We start from the raw sequence: 14213 nt of genomic DNA on the forward strand, positions 1-14213 counted from the left end.
GACGTTCCGGGGGAGAACCCCCGGACCCCCCTTTCTTTCAGCTTCCTGGCCCACCTACCCTCCCTATCAACCAGAGATATGACGTCCCGGGGGAGAACCCCCGGACCCCCCTTCCTCCCAGCTCTCTGGTACCACCACCTTCACCACTAACAACCCACGATGAAATCAAAGGTCTGCATAAACGTAAACCACATCCTTGCGCACCCAACCATCCAAGCCGAACTAATAACCTCTTTAACCAAACACTTCGACACCTTCACCAACGGCCGCGACAACATCCCCGAATACAGCTGCCACATAATCAACGCCCGCAACTTCGACCGCCTCGAATCGCTCCTCTCCCGCACCTCCGGCACAATAGCCTACGGCGGCATCCGCGACCGCAGCACCCTCTACTTCGGCCCCACAATCGTCGCCAACGTCCCGCGCGACGACCCGCTGCTCAGCGAGGAGATCTTCGGACCGATCCTCCCGATCGTGAACGCAGACCTCGACGAAGCGCTGGCGATCACGCGCGCGCACGAGCACCCGCTTGCGCTGTACGCGTTCACGAATGTCGAGGCCGAAAAGGGCCGGATTTCCCGGGAAACGGCCTCCGGCGGCGTGACGTTTAATGATTGTTTGTTGCACGCTATGGCCACGGATGCGCCGTTCGGGGGCGTCGGGAGTGCCGGGTTGGGCGCGTATCATGGCCCCTATGGCGTGCTTGCGTTTTCCTATCTGCGCACGTATGTGGAGGCTCTCCCCACGGTGTTGGAGGGGTTTATGGATGCGCGGTATCCGCCGTATACCCTTGCGAAGATGGTGAAGATGGCCCCGCCGGTAAAGCCGTCGTTCGATCGCGAGGGGAGGGATATCGGGTCCGGCGTGGGTAAGGTCGTTGGCGCCGTGGGTGCGGCTGCGGCGTTAGGGGCGTCGGTTTGGTTTCTAGGGGGGCGGGAGCGGATTCCCGCTTATGTGCGGGGGTGGTTGCGCGGGTAGACATGCTGTGTCTAGTTGGTGACTGCGTGGTTAGTTGAACCTGCTTGTCGTTGTAGGCACGGTGGCCTATCTTAAATGCAGAATGCATTCCAACAGATACAGTGCGGTAAAGTATTCAACCTAGACAGTCAAGTCTTGCAACAAGATCCAGTAAAGTATTGAAGACAGATATAGTAGATTAAACTTAGATACAGCAAAGCATTGAAACTAGATACATCCAGGACCCTATCCTATTGAACACTCCCCCCAGTTACCATCTACCCCCCGGGCTCGTCTTAGCTTCACCCCGCTTGAAACCAAGCAAGGCTACTAAACTCCAACACCACGATAAGGTGCGAGCTCACGTTGGAGGCCCGTCCCCCAGCAGGCACCTCCGCAAAGGAAGGGTTTTCGTCCTGGGCCCGACACCACAACAAGTTGCGACCCAAGCCCATAAAGACTGCATACACCAGCCACCCACCCGCGAACGAGCAAGCACCGATATAGCAAGGAGAAGGCAAACGCTCAGTCACCACCGCCCGCCCACCACACCACACTACGCCACATAGCACAGCACAGCATAGCAAGCAAGCAAGTGATCCAAGCAGACGACCCTATCGACAAACACACGAACAGATCCTCACCAGCCCCAGCCCAGCAAGAATAAGCCCGCACGTCAGTTTGCCAGTTGCAGCTGCGCGCTTCCATATCTAGCGGCAATGGAAGCAAGCCAACCTACCTGAGGCAGGTGGCCGGCGGGTGCCTTCCATCGTAGGTTGATGGTGGCTATCCCCCGTTCGTTATGACCGTGGGATGTAATCCCCCTTCCTTGATAGGATAGTGGATCCCCGCCTGCGCAGGCCAGGTCGTCCGTCCCGTTTCCGCTCTTCGGCCTGGACCGCCACTTGCCCTGGTTCAAGTGATGGTGAGTATTGACAGGCGCACGGATAGGGACGACGGATCCCGACTCCCGTGGGATGACTGGGATCCGTGGGTGCTCTGGACATGGTTTGTCCGTGGAACACATAGTGTAGCCTACAGCCGTGAGAATCACGGGTGTAAAAGAATTGTTAATTCTTGGTATTGGTTGGTGCTTGGTTGAGGAGCTTTTGGGAACGGAAGGGTGTGGTTGAGAGCGAAAATAGAAAGGGAGATGAAAAGAAGATCGGAACAAGGCTGAGAGCTCGATAAAAAGATGATGAGGTTGGGTTGAAAAGAGGATGAATTAAGGATAAAGGGTTGATGGGAAGGAGAATGAAACGAAGATGGAAAGACAATGATAAAGAGGAAAAAGGATGGCGATGATGAGAACGAGGATGATAATGAAGCTGGAGAAGAGGAAGATGATGAAGAAAGGAAGAAGATGAGAAGTGAGAAAAAGAAGGAAAAGAGAGAAGAGAGAGGAAGAGGAAGAGAGAGAGAGAGTGTGTGTGAGTGTGTTAGTCCGGGCAGGGAAGGAAAGAACAGGACTCGAATTAGGACAGATCAGCTGACCTGCACGTAGAATTCATTCACTGTTGACCATTCCATGATATTCCATACTACCTCATCATAAGAGTAGATATACATCTTACGGAACACTCTACGGATATGCACAACTTGCAGCAGCATCTGATGCGATGCATTCTACCTAAAAGACAGAAACCAGCTCTTGATTATCAAGCTCGTCTTAGCTTCGCCAAATGGCTACTAGACTCCAACACCACGATGAGGTGCGAGCTTGTCGTTGGAGTATGCGTAGATGGCGGTACGCACAGCTGAGCGATATGTAGAAAGTAGGAAGGCGAATCGAAGACAGGGGGAAGAGGCTACAAAGAAAGGGAGATAAGAATAGCCCGATCAACCAAAGGAAAGGAGAAAGGAAACAGAGAAAAGGAGAGAAAGGAGGAGGAGGAAGAGAAGGAAGAGGGGAGAAGAAAAGCAAGAAGAAAAAGAAAAGAAAAACAGAAGAAACAAAGGAAACAAAGGAAACAAAAGAAAAAGAAGAAATAGAAAAAAACCCGAAAAAACTACCTAAGCGGAGCGGAGCGAGAGAAGGTGAGAGGAGAGAGAAGGAAGGGAGAAGAAGAGAGATAAGAGGAGGGAGGATAAGAATATAGCAGAAAAGAAAAAGCAGAAAGCAACGCAAGAACGCCAAAAGAAAAGAAGAAAGAAGAAAGACCCGAAAAACTATCTAAAACAAAAGAAAGCGGAGCGAGAAGAAGAAACACTTAGGAGAGTCGGAAAGAAGGCAGAGAAGAGAGGAGAGGAGGGAGTTGTAGGAGGGAAAGATTCAAAGGAGAAGAAGGGGGCAGAAGACCGCCTTATATACGGGAGGAATTGGACCGGTGACGCCAGGCTTCATCATTGCAGGTCTTTTCTGTTCCATGAGATGCAATAATCCTGTCCTGACTTCTTCTATGACATACCAATACTCTCATGGCAACAGGATCGATGACGAGAGATGCATGTTATCCTGCATTGGAAAGATGTCGACAAGCATCGACATGTGGTCTACAGGTTGGAGGCAACTGGTATCTTAAACGAACAATCCAACTAGTTGATATCAATGAACGCCATATACAGAAGACATAAAGAAACCAAATCACCGAGATAACCACTCATCTATCCTCCTCGACAGCCGCACACACCTAGCATCGACCACCCTCGTCCACCAGCTCGACAGCCAAACCACCAATACCCCCATGACCACAGCCGTGACGCCCAAACTGACCACAAACGCGCCAATCCCCAGAGCAATGGCCTCCTCATCCGTGGCCGGATACTGCTGCCCGGTCATAATCCACCACAGACCATTCCGGACCGGATCCCTGGCAACATGATACACCGACTGATGCACCAGATACAGCGAGAACGAGATCTTGCCCAAAAACTGCGGCGTGGGCCTCTCCAACACCCGCTGCAGCACCTCCACACGATCAATCGCATACACCACCAGCAGCGAACCCACCGTCTTCCAAGACTTGCTCACAATCGCCCAGTCGTCATCCCACCGGGGCGACTGCAGCGCCACCAGCCACTGGTACCCAGGCGTGAGCACCCCGTCATCCCCCAGACAAAGCAGATGCAAGCCCATAACAAAGCAGAGCACCGTCACCAGCGTCCGCAGCTTCTGCCTCAGCCTGGCAGACGCGGTCGACAGGCCATACTCGCCCTCTTTCCTGCCCAGCACCACCTCCGCAGCACCCAGCCCCTGCGCAAGCTCCGCAACACCCAACCCACCGAGAAAGCCGACCCCATCCCAGATCCCATACCACAAGAAATACAACGCCAGTCCGGCGACCCCAACAACGCGCATCTCCCTGCGCCAAAAGGCCATCGCCAGGATGACCAGGTAGACCATCAGACTACCGCGGAACTCGATGGGCATGGTCCACAACTGCCCGTTCAGGCCGGGGTTATGGTGGAACTGGATGATATTCACGATATCCAGCAGATAGCGTAGGAGGTACGTGAAGTGGAACGTCGGGGCGGTCCACGGCCGGCGGCCCCAGACGACGTCGTCGCCAAACGACCAGTGGTACAGTCCGCAGAAGAACAGCAGCTGCGAGAGGATGGCGACGAGGAAGACAGGCAGGTAGATGCGGAAGATCCGGCGGGTGGTGGCGGAGGCGAGACCGCGGAGGAGGGTCTGGTTGTGCGCGGAGGCGGACGCCGTCAGCGAGGAGAACGGCGTATCGCGGAGACGGAGCAGGTTGATGCTCAGGGCATAGCCGGAGATCACGAAGAAGAGAGCCACCATTGCGTGTGCGGAGAAGAGGAGGCGGACCGGGGGCAGCTGGATGAAGTGTCGGTTGGCTGAGGGGGGGTCGGCCCAGTATGAGTGGAAGGCGAAGTCGAAGATCCCGCCCATGAAGAAGTGGTTGAAGGCGACAATCGCAGCTGCCAGGCCGCGGAGGCCGTCCAGCCAGGCGGTGCGAGGTTTGTCCATGTGTGGTTGTGGTGGTGGTGGTGGACTGGCTGCAGTATCGCAGTTGGAGAAGGAAGGAGAGAGAGGGGAAGGACGGAGCAGAAAAAGGGCCCAAGTTGGTTGGAGCATGGAGGCTGACCAGGATCCACACACGCTAATTTAGTGTCTTTAGTGGGTGCTTCTGACTGGTCCCTATTTCTGATTCTTCAGGCGACGGAGTACTCGTGATTTAACAGTCAAAAGGATTCATTCTGCGGGTATATACATGTCCCAATCGGGTAATCTGCTGCAGGCATCTACAGCTCTAGTGCGCTTCTGCCTACTGACTACACGCCGAGTTCCAATGCTCGACGCGTCTGGTCAACCATCCACTGGTCCACGGTAGCGAGCTCTGCCGTCTGGCGTCGCCCTCGGGGATTCCACTCCCCAGTCGGACCATACTATCGAGCATGCACCGATCCTCGTAGAAGCTCCACTGCACACACTCCCCCCAGGCGACGCAGGCAGCCTCGCACTTGTCCACCGACATCCAGGCCTCCTTCCAGGCCTGCGGCTTGGTGACTGTGTCTGGCACCGTCACCCCATTCACATTACTGGAGCGGATGTCATACTTGGCCGCGCCGTTCTCCCACCAGTCCACCCGCTCGCGCAAGTACGGCAGAACCATGGCCTCATACACGTCCTTATACCGAATGGGCACCTTGGCCCCGACATCGCCCCACCGCGTCTCCAGATCATACAACCTGGCCACATCCCTGTTATGGGTATGATGCCAGCTGAAGACGGGCTTGCACCAATTTTCCTGTTCATACCAGCTGGTCCAGTGCGCCTCAGGATTGAACCCGTAGCTGAACCGACTCTCGGCATCGGGATGCTCGCCAAACCCCACGCCGCTCTCCTTTAACACATGGCCGAGGATATGGTCCCCGCACCCATGCTGCGCCGTAAAGTCGCCGTACTTCTGCTCGACATCGCCCTTGCCGCCGAAGGCCATCTCCCAGGCCTTGCGCGAGATGGCAAACCCGGACCCACCGTGGGCGAAATAATCGCCGTGGATCCAGGCGACACTGCCCAGGTACCAGGGTTTCTGGGGGTCGAAGCGATCCAGATGAGCGATCAGGTTGGGCAGGAAGAGGTAGGCGTCGTCTTCCATGAAGATGTACCATTTGGCGTCTGGGCGGGCGCGGCCGGCGTGCTGCACCAGCGGCAGGAACTTGTACTTGTCGAGTTTCCAGCCGCCGGCGGGGCCGGAGCCGTCGCCCGGGTAGACGTTGTTGATCTCGGCGTAGTTCTGGCGGAAGTCGTGGTCGGCTTGTTGGTGGTAGGGGAGCGCAATGTCGGGGTCGTTGAGGGTGGTGTTGGCGAGGATGTCGATGAAGGTCCACGAGGCGATGGTTTCGGGGCTGTCAGAGTAGAGAAGCACGTTGGCGGGGGGGATGCGCGTGGGGGAGAGAGTGGTGGTGAGGTGGATGGGGACGCGCTTCCAGAGAACGGAGGCGCCGGTTTTGAACATGAGCACGATGTCGTTGACGGTGAGGGAGGAGGAGGAAGATGAAGAGGAGGTAGTAGTAGTAGTAGTTGTGGTGGACGTGGTAGAGGAAGTGGCTGGAGCTGGCGCAGAAGGAGCAGGTTTCTGCGGCGTGGAGGAGTTGTCCTCCTCGAGGCTATGGGGAGGTGAAGGATGCACCACCACCGTGGCTTCCCCTGCTTTATACGGTGTCTGCGTGCTGGAGGCACTGGAGGAGACCCATGGTGGGCGATCGAGGGCAAAGTGATAGAGGAACAAACAGACGGTCAGCAGCATAATCCCGACTGGGACACGGCGATTGTCTTGGTAGAATCGACGCATGATGTTTTGTGTCTGTCGGTCTTACACTCCTCATAACATGGCTCGTGTTGGATTCCCGGTGTGCATAGCGAAATGCCTTTATAAGAGATGGTATAAATCTGCGGCTGGAAACATAATCTGGTGACTCTTTATCTTATACGCTTCGCTTAAACCCCTCTTCAATGCTATTTCTCCACTCACCCCCTAAAAAGTACTGAAAGGGGCAATAGATTTGGACAACTGGCGAAGACGGAAAATTTAGTGAAATGAAATGTCTCAGATCCGTGCAAGCTGATTGGCTGGTGCCTGGCCAGACATGGAGTTGCCTGAAAGTCCCGGCGGCACTAGCCTTTTATACTCATTTATTAACATGAATAAACCATGGACAAGGCTGTTGTCTTACCAAGAATAGTTTAGAGTGCGGCTACTGTTGTTGCAGCTGGGGTCCGTGTATGCACCCAAAATACGAGTCCCTCCCTAAGATTAAATGGATGAATCACTGACGGGATTCTGCACACGGGAAAAGGAAATGAACAAAAAATCTATTGCACAGCTAGACGACTGCTAGTCTCACGACTAGTCCACTGACTCGAGTCTAGTCCATCCCAAATTTTATTCCTCCGACTCCATCATGGCTCCATCGCCGGTCTCCTATCGCTCTGGCCGCCAAATAAATACACTGGCGCATCCGAGCAGTCGAATGCAGAGGATCCGACCCGGCAATCCCAACCCTAAGCACAACAGCCAGTCCTCATGGACCATCCACCGTTAATCCCCCAACGGGGCCCGCAAGTGCCTCTACTGCGTCAGATTCTTAATGGACTGGGGTGCATCCTCATCCTGCCTCTTTACTACTACCTCACCGCCGCCACCCGCCATCCCCTCACGCTCGATCTGTTATTGACCATCCTGGCCGCGGAGTACAACCGCTTCACCAACGAGCGCCGCCGGCGCAACTTCTACCAGCATGATGCGGCCGACCCCGAGAAGCCGCGCGTGCCGGCCGGGCCGGACTGCATGGCCGCGGTGGTGGGCTACCGCGAGGACCCGGGGCTGTTCGCGCGCGCGCTGAACAGCTACCGGGCGGCGGAGGGCTGTCGGTTCATGCTGGTGGGCATCGACGGCGACGAGGCGGCGGACATGGAGATGGTGCGCGTGTTCCAGAGCGTACGGAGCCCTACCTACCTAGTTTTCAATGCCACCCACTAACACGGTCGACAGATCTACCCGGCCGCGCCGACAATCCACCTGGACGAGCCGTTCGGCGACCTGGCCATGCGCACGTTCGACAAGCTAGCCACGGCGGACCTGCACTCGTCGCCGGTCGAGACGTACCAGCTGGCGAGCATCGCGCACTGCTGCGAGCTGGCGCGCACGATCCTGGCGGACCACGGCATCGCGCCGGGCCCCGGCGCATCGGCGCAGCTGTGTCTCTTCCAGCCGCACCAGAGCAAGAAGGCCATCATGTTCACCTCGTTCATCTTCAGTCTGGTGATCGCCGACGCCTGGGGCCTCGAGTACCTGTGGTCGTCCGACTCGGACACGCTGGTGTCGCCGCTCTCGCTGCGCCGCACCGTCGAGACCATCGCCGGCGACCCGACCGTCGGCGGCGGCAGCTCCGGCCTGCTGGTGCACAATGCCGGCGACTCGACTGTTGCTCAGCTGGGCAGCATCGTCTACTGGTGCGAACTGTACCTCACGCGCTCCGTGGCCACCTCTGCTGGCACCAGCGACTGCCAGAGCGGACCTAGCACCGCGTTCCGTATTGCCGCGCTGCCAGGCATATTGTATCCCTGGTATACGCAGACGGTGCTCGGCCATCGCATGGTACCCTCCCCTCCCTCACCCGGCATATAAGATAGCAGCACAGGCACTAAGAAAAAGTATAGGTCGTCAACGAAGACCGGCATCTAACTACTAATCTCCTCCTCCGCGGCTGGACTGTCACTTATGTCTCCGACACACTCACCGCTACCGACACCCCCACCAACTTGCGCAAATGGATCCTCCAACAGGTATGCCACTGCCCCCACTCTACACCCCATACTACCAGAAGTATATACCGTCCCGGGGGAGAACCCCCGGACCCCCCTTCCTTTCAGCTTCCTGGATCCACTCAATCCCAAACCAGAGAAATAAATAAACTTATACCCTGTATACTAATACCCAAAGATAGGTCCGATGGTCCCGATCAGGCCACATCGAATCCCTCCAATCCCCAAGACTCTACCTCCTCACGAACCCACTATTCTTCTGGGCCGCCATAAAACGCGAAGCCGGACCGCTACTCGGCATGGGCTATATCCTATACTACCTACTAACAGGCGCAAGCCTGGCGTACTTCTCCTGGACGGATCTGGGCGTGCGGCTCTTGTACACGATCATCTACAACGTCTTCCGGAACCCAGATCGCGGGGTGCGGCGGCTGGTCCTCTGGGTCGGGCTGTTGCCTGCGCTGTTGTTTTATAATGTCCCGTTGCCGGTGGTGCATTTTTGGAGTGCGGTTACGGTTATGGAGGATGGGTGGGGGACAGCGATGCGGTCGCCCGTGCAGGGGGTGGGGGTGGTGCCGGATGTGAATAATGATTTGGGGGTCGGGAAGGCGCGGAAGGGGTCTGTGTCTGTGTCTGCGTCTGCGTCTGGGGTTGGGGCTACTGCTAAGGCTGGGATGTGGAAACGGTGGAATGAGCTTGGTTTCTTTGTCGTTTGGATGGGCGTCGTGGCTGGTGTCGCCGCCAGAATTATGGCCGGCCATCTCGGCTACGAGGTGCTGCAGACTGAGAGGGCCGTTTGGGGCGCCGTGCTTGCCGGTTTTGCGGGCACGTTTTACGGCTTGGTCGTCAGGGAGTAAATCCCACATTATGATGATAGAATTATAGAGAGCGTGTCAATTGGAGGGTGTATATGCCGACTACAGCTTGACTACACCATCACGACAGGGCAACGAAACGAAATCTTGATATTACTTGACTGAACTCACAACTTTTACTCACACTCCAACTATCTCCCTCTACCCAGTCTCACCGGTAACAACCCCCTCTATCAATACCCCCCCTCGTCCACACTATATTCCCGATAAATGATCGAACTGTACCGCGCGAACGCACTCCTCGCCCGCAACCCCCGCCCATACCGCGTGAACAACGGCGGCACAGCACAGAACACTGTGGCCAGGGCCGCCAGCACCGAGACAGCCCCGTTGGCCCCCAGGCGCTGCAGCATGGGCGCCGACACAAGTGGCAGCACGGCCGACAGAGTGGCACGTACCAGACTCAGCGCCGCCAGCCCGCTCGCCGCGTAGCTGAGGTAGCTATCGGTCAGATACCCGCCCAGCACGTAGTCGATCTCATTCAGACTAAACCCCGTCAGCACCAATGCCACCACGGACACCATCCACGGCACCTGCGACATGGCCGGCGGGATGGTCCAGGCGAACACCCACAGGGCGGCCGCCAGCACGGGCGTGCCAACCCAAAACCCGAGCAGCTTGTCCTCGGGCTGCAGCGGCCGCCCGCGCGCGCTGTGCTGCGCGATGATGCGCAGGTCCAGCCATCGCGTCAGAAACCCCAGGAATAGACCCAGCCCAATTGCAAGAAAAGGCAGGCACGCCTGGCGCGGACTGAATCCGAACGACTCGTAGATGGGCGGCAGCGCCTGCGTGAAGAGGTAGACCAGCGCGATCGACACCGCGCTCATGACCGCCACGATGAAGACGATCAGCTCCGTGCAGAGCAATCGAATCGGCCGGAACAGGGCCAATCGCACGAAAGTATGCAGATCCGGGGCTTGGTCCGGGTTCAGCGCGTCCGGGGTGCTGATCTGCGTCACCTTGCGGAAGAGTGCCACCTCCCGCGCCAGCAGCAGCGACGGCCGCGACTCGCGGATCGTTACCAGCAGCAGTGTCAGCACCCCCGTCACCATCGCCGCCACGTAGAAAAGCCACCGCCTTGAGATGGTACTGTTAGCGCTGGCTTCGTATCGGAAGAGAAACTCGGGACGATATATAAGTAGCAAGATACGAGGGACACGGGAACGCACCAGTCCAGATCAGCCACCACAAAAGTACTAAGGATCGGTCCGACCACCATACCCAGATTGGCCGCTTGGACCCAGATGCAGATCATCCACACTCGCTGCCGCGAGTTGAACAGGTCCTCAATGCTGCCTCCCACTACCGTCGTCGGAATCGCAGACAGAATCCCGCTCATCAACCGTCCCGTGATCACCCCGGCCATCGACGGCACCGTAGCCACCACCACGCACGACAGACTGTACAGCGCCGAACTTACTATATACAGCTTCTTTCGTCCAAACGCTTCCGAATATGGCGGGAAGATAATGCCCCCGAACGCCTGGCCGACCAGATACCTAGAAGGCAAGTCAGATGGCGACCAACCCACAGCGGACGGAGAAGCACTAACACGGACACGAAGAGGAAGATAGACAGTTCTTGCGGAACACGAAGCTCTCGTACGGCACTGTTGGCAGCGATGGACTAGCAACTGTCAGACTTCATGATTACACCTCAATCAGACTCGGAAAATCTTACCCCGGCTGTGCTCACTGCCGTCCTAAAGGCACACATACTCACGGTCAGCCACAGACAGGACTCTCCCGTCACGGTCGACACATACGTAAAGAACTCCAAGAAAAGGATCAGCATAGTATCCCAGATCTTCCTTCTCAGTCTCCAGTTCCGCGGATGTCGACTGTTGCCAACCGCCCAGCGGATGTGCATGCCGTCCGCGGTCATACGGAGCCCATATTGCGGAAGGAGCGACTGGAGAACATCCTTCTCGGACTCGATCGAAGACGTGGTAATCTGGCTAGTGGGCTTCATGGCACGGAATTGAACGGATCTCTCAGCGGATGCTACCAGAAAACCACGGCTCGACAGGCGAAGACCTCCACCTACGTATGTATTTATTCAAGCTGGAGAGGGGTTGTGATACAGCAGCACGGACTTAAGCGGCGCAGACTGCTGAGAGAGCACTCGCACGGCCTGGGTCTATAAGTGCTCCCTAGCCGGGTCATTCTGCGGCGAGGCTACCGCGTTGGTTGGCTCAACAGCTTTTATTCTCCTTCATCCCTCATCTTACCCTGTGCCATTTTCGGGACGTTGAGGAGGGAATTCTCCTCCAGTGCACGAACAAGTGCCACGGGCAGACAGCTCACGCTGCTGGGCCTATCAGCGCTCGGTCTTTACCCGACAATCGCTTATACATAGTCCTGTACTCCAGCGCGGATCGACGTATCCGACCTTCAGCTTGGTACTACTTCGGAAGCGTGACGGGAAAGGCTTTGCATGTGCTTGATCCTATTCCTTGTCACGGTGGACCAGCATCCGTGGCTCTGGAGGATGTGCCCTGCCATCCCATATCTCAGATCATTCATTCTCTCATCCTAGCTCCTTATCATCACACGAACTGGGGGCTCAACGGTCTGGGCCATACCTGGCTACAGGATCCCAAGCTCTTCCTTGTCCCAGCCTCCGTCGTTATCTCCGTCTCCATCTCCATCTCCCTGATGGTCAGATGCTCTTCCATTTCCGTTGTACGCAAGAAGATTCGGACTACCAGCGGTATTCGTGACTACATTCCGTGTGGCCAGTGCCTTGAGGCGAGCTGTCACTGCGGTCGGAGTAGACAAGACCTCGAGCGCCATGAGGTACAGTGTCAATCCCGTAACATGAGGCGTAGCCATCGAGGTTCCAGAAATGGTTCTGGTCGTCGTATCCGATCCAATCCAAGAGGAGAGAATATCCTCTCCGGGCGCAAAGATGTCGACGACAGAGCCGAAGTTGGAGAAGTTGGAGCGGGAGTTCCGTCGGTTGATGGCAGCGACAGTGACAGCATTCGGCGCCGATGCCGGGCTCGTCCGCGCAGCGTCCCTCTAGTGTCTAATCAGCAACCGCTTACAGTCCGAGAGGTGAGCCACATACATTCTCATTGCCTGCCGCAACGACGGTGAGGACCCCTTCATCGAAGGCATTTTCGACAGCATCATTGAACGTGCTGGAATAGCTCCCGCCTATGCACCGTAGTCAGCGAGTTAGCGTGTATAAACGAAGCCGGACCCTTACCCAAGCTCATGTTGATCACTGCTTTGCTCGTACGGTTCTTGGTCACGATGTCATTGACGGCCCAATTGTAACCATCGAGAATGACCGAGGTAGAGCTGGATTCGCCAGTGAAGACCTTCACTGAGACCAGACTCGTCCTCTTCGCCACTCCGTAAGTTCGTCCACCAATGATTCCTGCAACATGGGTGCCATGCCCGACTCCATCGGTATGTTGTCCTCCAACAGCGTTGTATGCCAAGAGGGCGCGACCAGCAAATTCATCATGGGTGCTCAAAACGCCTGTGTCCACAATATAAGCATAGGTGCCAATTCCAGCGCTATCGTCGTAGACGTAGTCAGTGCTTGCCAGCCCCCGATGAGAAATGCATCCTAGACCCCATGGGGAGTTATGCTCCGTGATCAGTCCGTCAGGATACCAGATCTGATCGTCCTCGACGTTGGCTACCTGATAAATGGTCAGATCACCACAACATTCGCAATGAGGGCCATGGTAGACGGACATCTGCATGTTGGCGGATTGCAGCAATGGTTGCGTCATCGAACGAGCCAGCATATCCGGCAAACCTGTTAATCTTGTAATGTCGCTCAATGCCGACAGGTAGGTCTTGCTCGGTGAAACTGCGGTCTTCAAGATGCCGTTTGTGAAGGTTTGTCGCCCAGGCTGTATGTTCATCGATCTTGGCATCGTCTGTTCCCGGCTTGAAGGTAACGATATATTTCCCGGGAATGGTCTGTAGAGTCTGGCGGCTTTCGAGCCATGGCGCACAAAGCACGGCAGATAGAACAGATCCGAAGACCAGAAGGACACTTCTCAGGGAGGCCATGGCAACAATGAAAATCAAGATAGGAATCTCGCCCGAGAAAGATAACGAGGAATGTACAATTGCTCCAGGACAGCTGCCTTATATACCTGCAGCATCGCGAACGCCGTCCAAGATTGACAGCCTATCACTTACATGGTCGCCTGCCTTGCTGAAGAGCGAGACCAGGGGCTATGATGGCTAAGCATGTTTAAAACTTTGGGGGTAACATTGCATTCTCAGACGACTTTATCGCGTCCTATTAGGCAAGACACCATGCACACCATGGGTGATTTCGGGCAGATGCGAAGGAACAGGGATCGAGGCGAAAAGCACTGAAGAGCTTACTTCTCCGGCCCCAGAAACACTCAAAGCCAGACCAGCTTCGAGGCCTTTCACCGGGCTGAATGGCATACATCCACCCACGCAATTGCTTCCATTATTTGCCCGCTGGCGTGCCATGGCCTGCTATAGCAGGTTCAGAAAATACGAATTGTGAGTGTTCAAGGCGAATCCATATGCCTTCGACAACCAGAGTGACAACCAAAAAGAACTTTGGATGTTGGGATGTCACGCAAGGAGCCCTGGAAAAACGGAGGAATGCTTAATCACTTGTCCGGTAGTCAGTGCGAC

At 56.0% G+C, this 14213-nt stretch overlaps 6 protein-coding genes across 6 annotated transcripts in view; 2 read left to right on the forward strand and 4 right to left on the reverse strand.

Annotated features, from left to right (window-relative positions):
- The window catches only part of BO97DRAFT_57576 (ALDH-like protein), a 1822-nt gene extending 1133 nt beyond the window's left edge, over positions 1 to 689 (forward strand). The window contains exon 2 of the mRNA XM_025700915.1: positions 1 to 689. This exon is cut by the window's left edge and continues 871 nt beyond it. Within this exon, the coding sequence (XP_025551592.1) occupies positions 1 to 614 (614 nt within the window). The 3' untranslated portion in view covers positions 615 to 689.
- Positions 690 to 3544: 2855 nt separating this feature from the next.
- Positions 3545 to 4926, reverse strand: BO97DRAFT_390063 (acyltransferase family protein; the record flags this gene model as incomplete). Its single annotated transcript, XM_025693745.1, has 1 exon — positions 3545 to 4926. The coding sequence occupies exon 1, from the start codon at positions 4889 to 4891 to the stop codon at positions 3545 to 3547; it is 1347 nt and encodes a 448-aa protein (XP_025551593.1). The 5' UTR covers positions 4892 to 4926.
- A 179-nt stretch (positions 4927 to 5105) lies between these two features.
- Positions 5106 to 6719, reverse strand: BO97DRAFT_451684 (uncharacterized protein; the record flags this gene model as incomplete). Its single annotated transcript, XM_025699002.1, has 2 exons — positions 5106 to 6503; positions 6558 to 6719. The coding sequence occupies 2 exons, from the start codon at positions 6717 to 6719 to the stop codon at positions 5190 to 5192; spliced, it is 1476 nt and encodes a 491-aa protein (XP_025551594.1). The 3' UTR covers positions 5106 to 5189.
- Positions 6720 to 7249: 530 nt separating this feature from the next.
- BO97DRAFT_451692 (chitin synthase) lies at positions 7250 to 9549 on the forward strand (the record flags this gene model as incomplete). The annotated part of the gene is made up of 5 exons (XM_025699003.1): positions 7250 to 7865; positions 7920 to 8525; positions 8588 to 8713; positions 8875 to 9246; positions 9361 to 9549. Exons 1-5 carry the CDS (start codon positions 7452 to 7454, stop codon positions 9547 to 9549), a joined length of 1707 nt encoding a protein of 568 aa, XP_025551595.1. The 5' UTR covers positions 7250 to 7451.
- A 191-nt stretch (positions 9550 to 9740) lies between these two features.
- BO97DRAFT_443069 (putative MFS multidrug transporter) lies at positions 9741 to 11538 on the reverse strand (the record flags this gene model as incomplete). The annotated part of the gene is made up of 5 exons (XM_025698335.1): positions 9741 to 10644; positions 10737 to 11066; positions 11120 to 11193; positions 11248 to 11269; positions 11333 to 11538. 5 exons carry the CDS (start codon positions 11536 to 11538, stop codon positions 9741 to 9743), a joined length of 1536 nt encoding a protein of 511 aa, XP_025551596.1.
- A 308-nt stretch (positions 11539 to 11846) lies between these two features.
- Positions 11847 to 13716, reverse strand: BO97DRAFT_57606 (S8 family peptidase). Its single transcript, XM_025700916.1, has 4 exons — positions 13281 to 13716; positions 12781 to 13225; positions 12640 to 12728; positions 11847 to 12590 (listed from the first exon to the last, which is right to left on the reverse strand). Exons 1-4 carry the CDS (start codon positions 13602 to 13604, stop codon positions 12156 to 12158), a joined length of 1293 nt encoding a protein of 430 aa, XP_025551597.1. The 5' UTR covers positions 13605 to 13716; the 3' UTR covers positions 11847 to 12155.
- Positions 13717 to 14213: the final 497 nt, after the last annotated feature.

This window comes from Aspergillus homomorphus, assembly GCF_003184865.1.
Source record: "Aspergillus homomorphus CBS 101889 unplaced genomic scaffold BO97scaffold_17, whole genome shotgun sequence".
Taxonomy (NCBI): domain Eukaryota; kingdom Fungi; phylum Ascomycota; class Eurotiomycetes; order Eurotiales; family Aspergillaceae; genus Aspergillus; species Aspergillus homomorphus.

Excerpts from the sequence above, each read along its gene's own strand:
- BO97DRAFT_57606 (XM_025700916.1), bottom strand. The coding sequence starts at position 13,604 with ATGGCCTCCCTGAGAAGTGTCCTTCTGGTCTTCGGATCTGTTCTATCT. Across the intron at positions 13,226-13,280 it reads CAATCCGCCAACATGCAGAT|GTAGCCAACGTCGAGGACGA; the intron begins GTCCGTCTACCA and ends ACCATTTATCAG. Across the intron at positions 12,729-12,780 it reads AGTGATCAACATGAGCTTGG|GCGGGAGCTATTCCAGCACG; the intron begins GTAAGGGTCCGG and ends TACGGTGCATAG.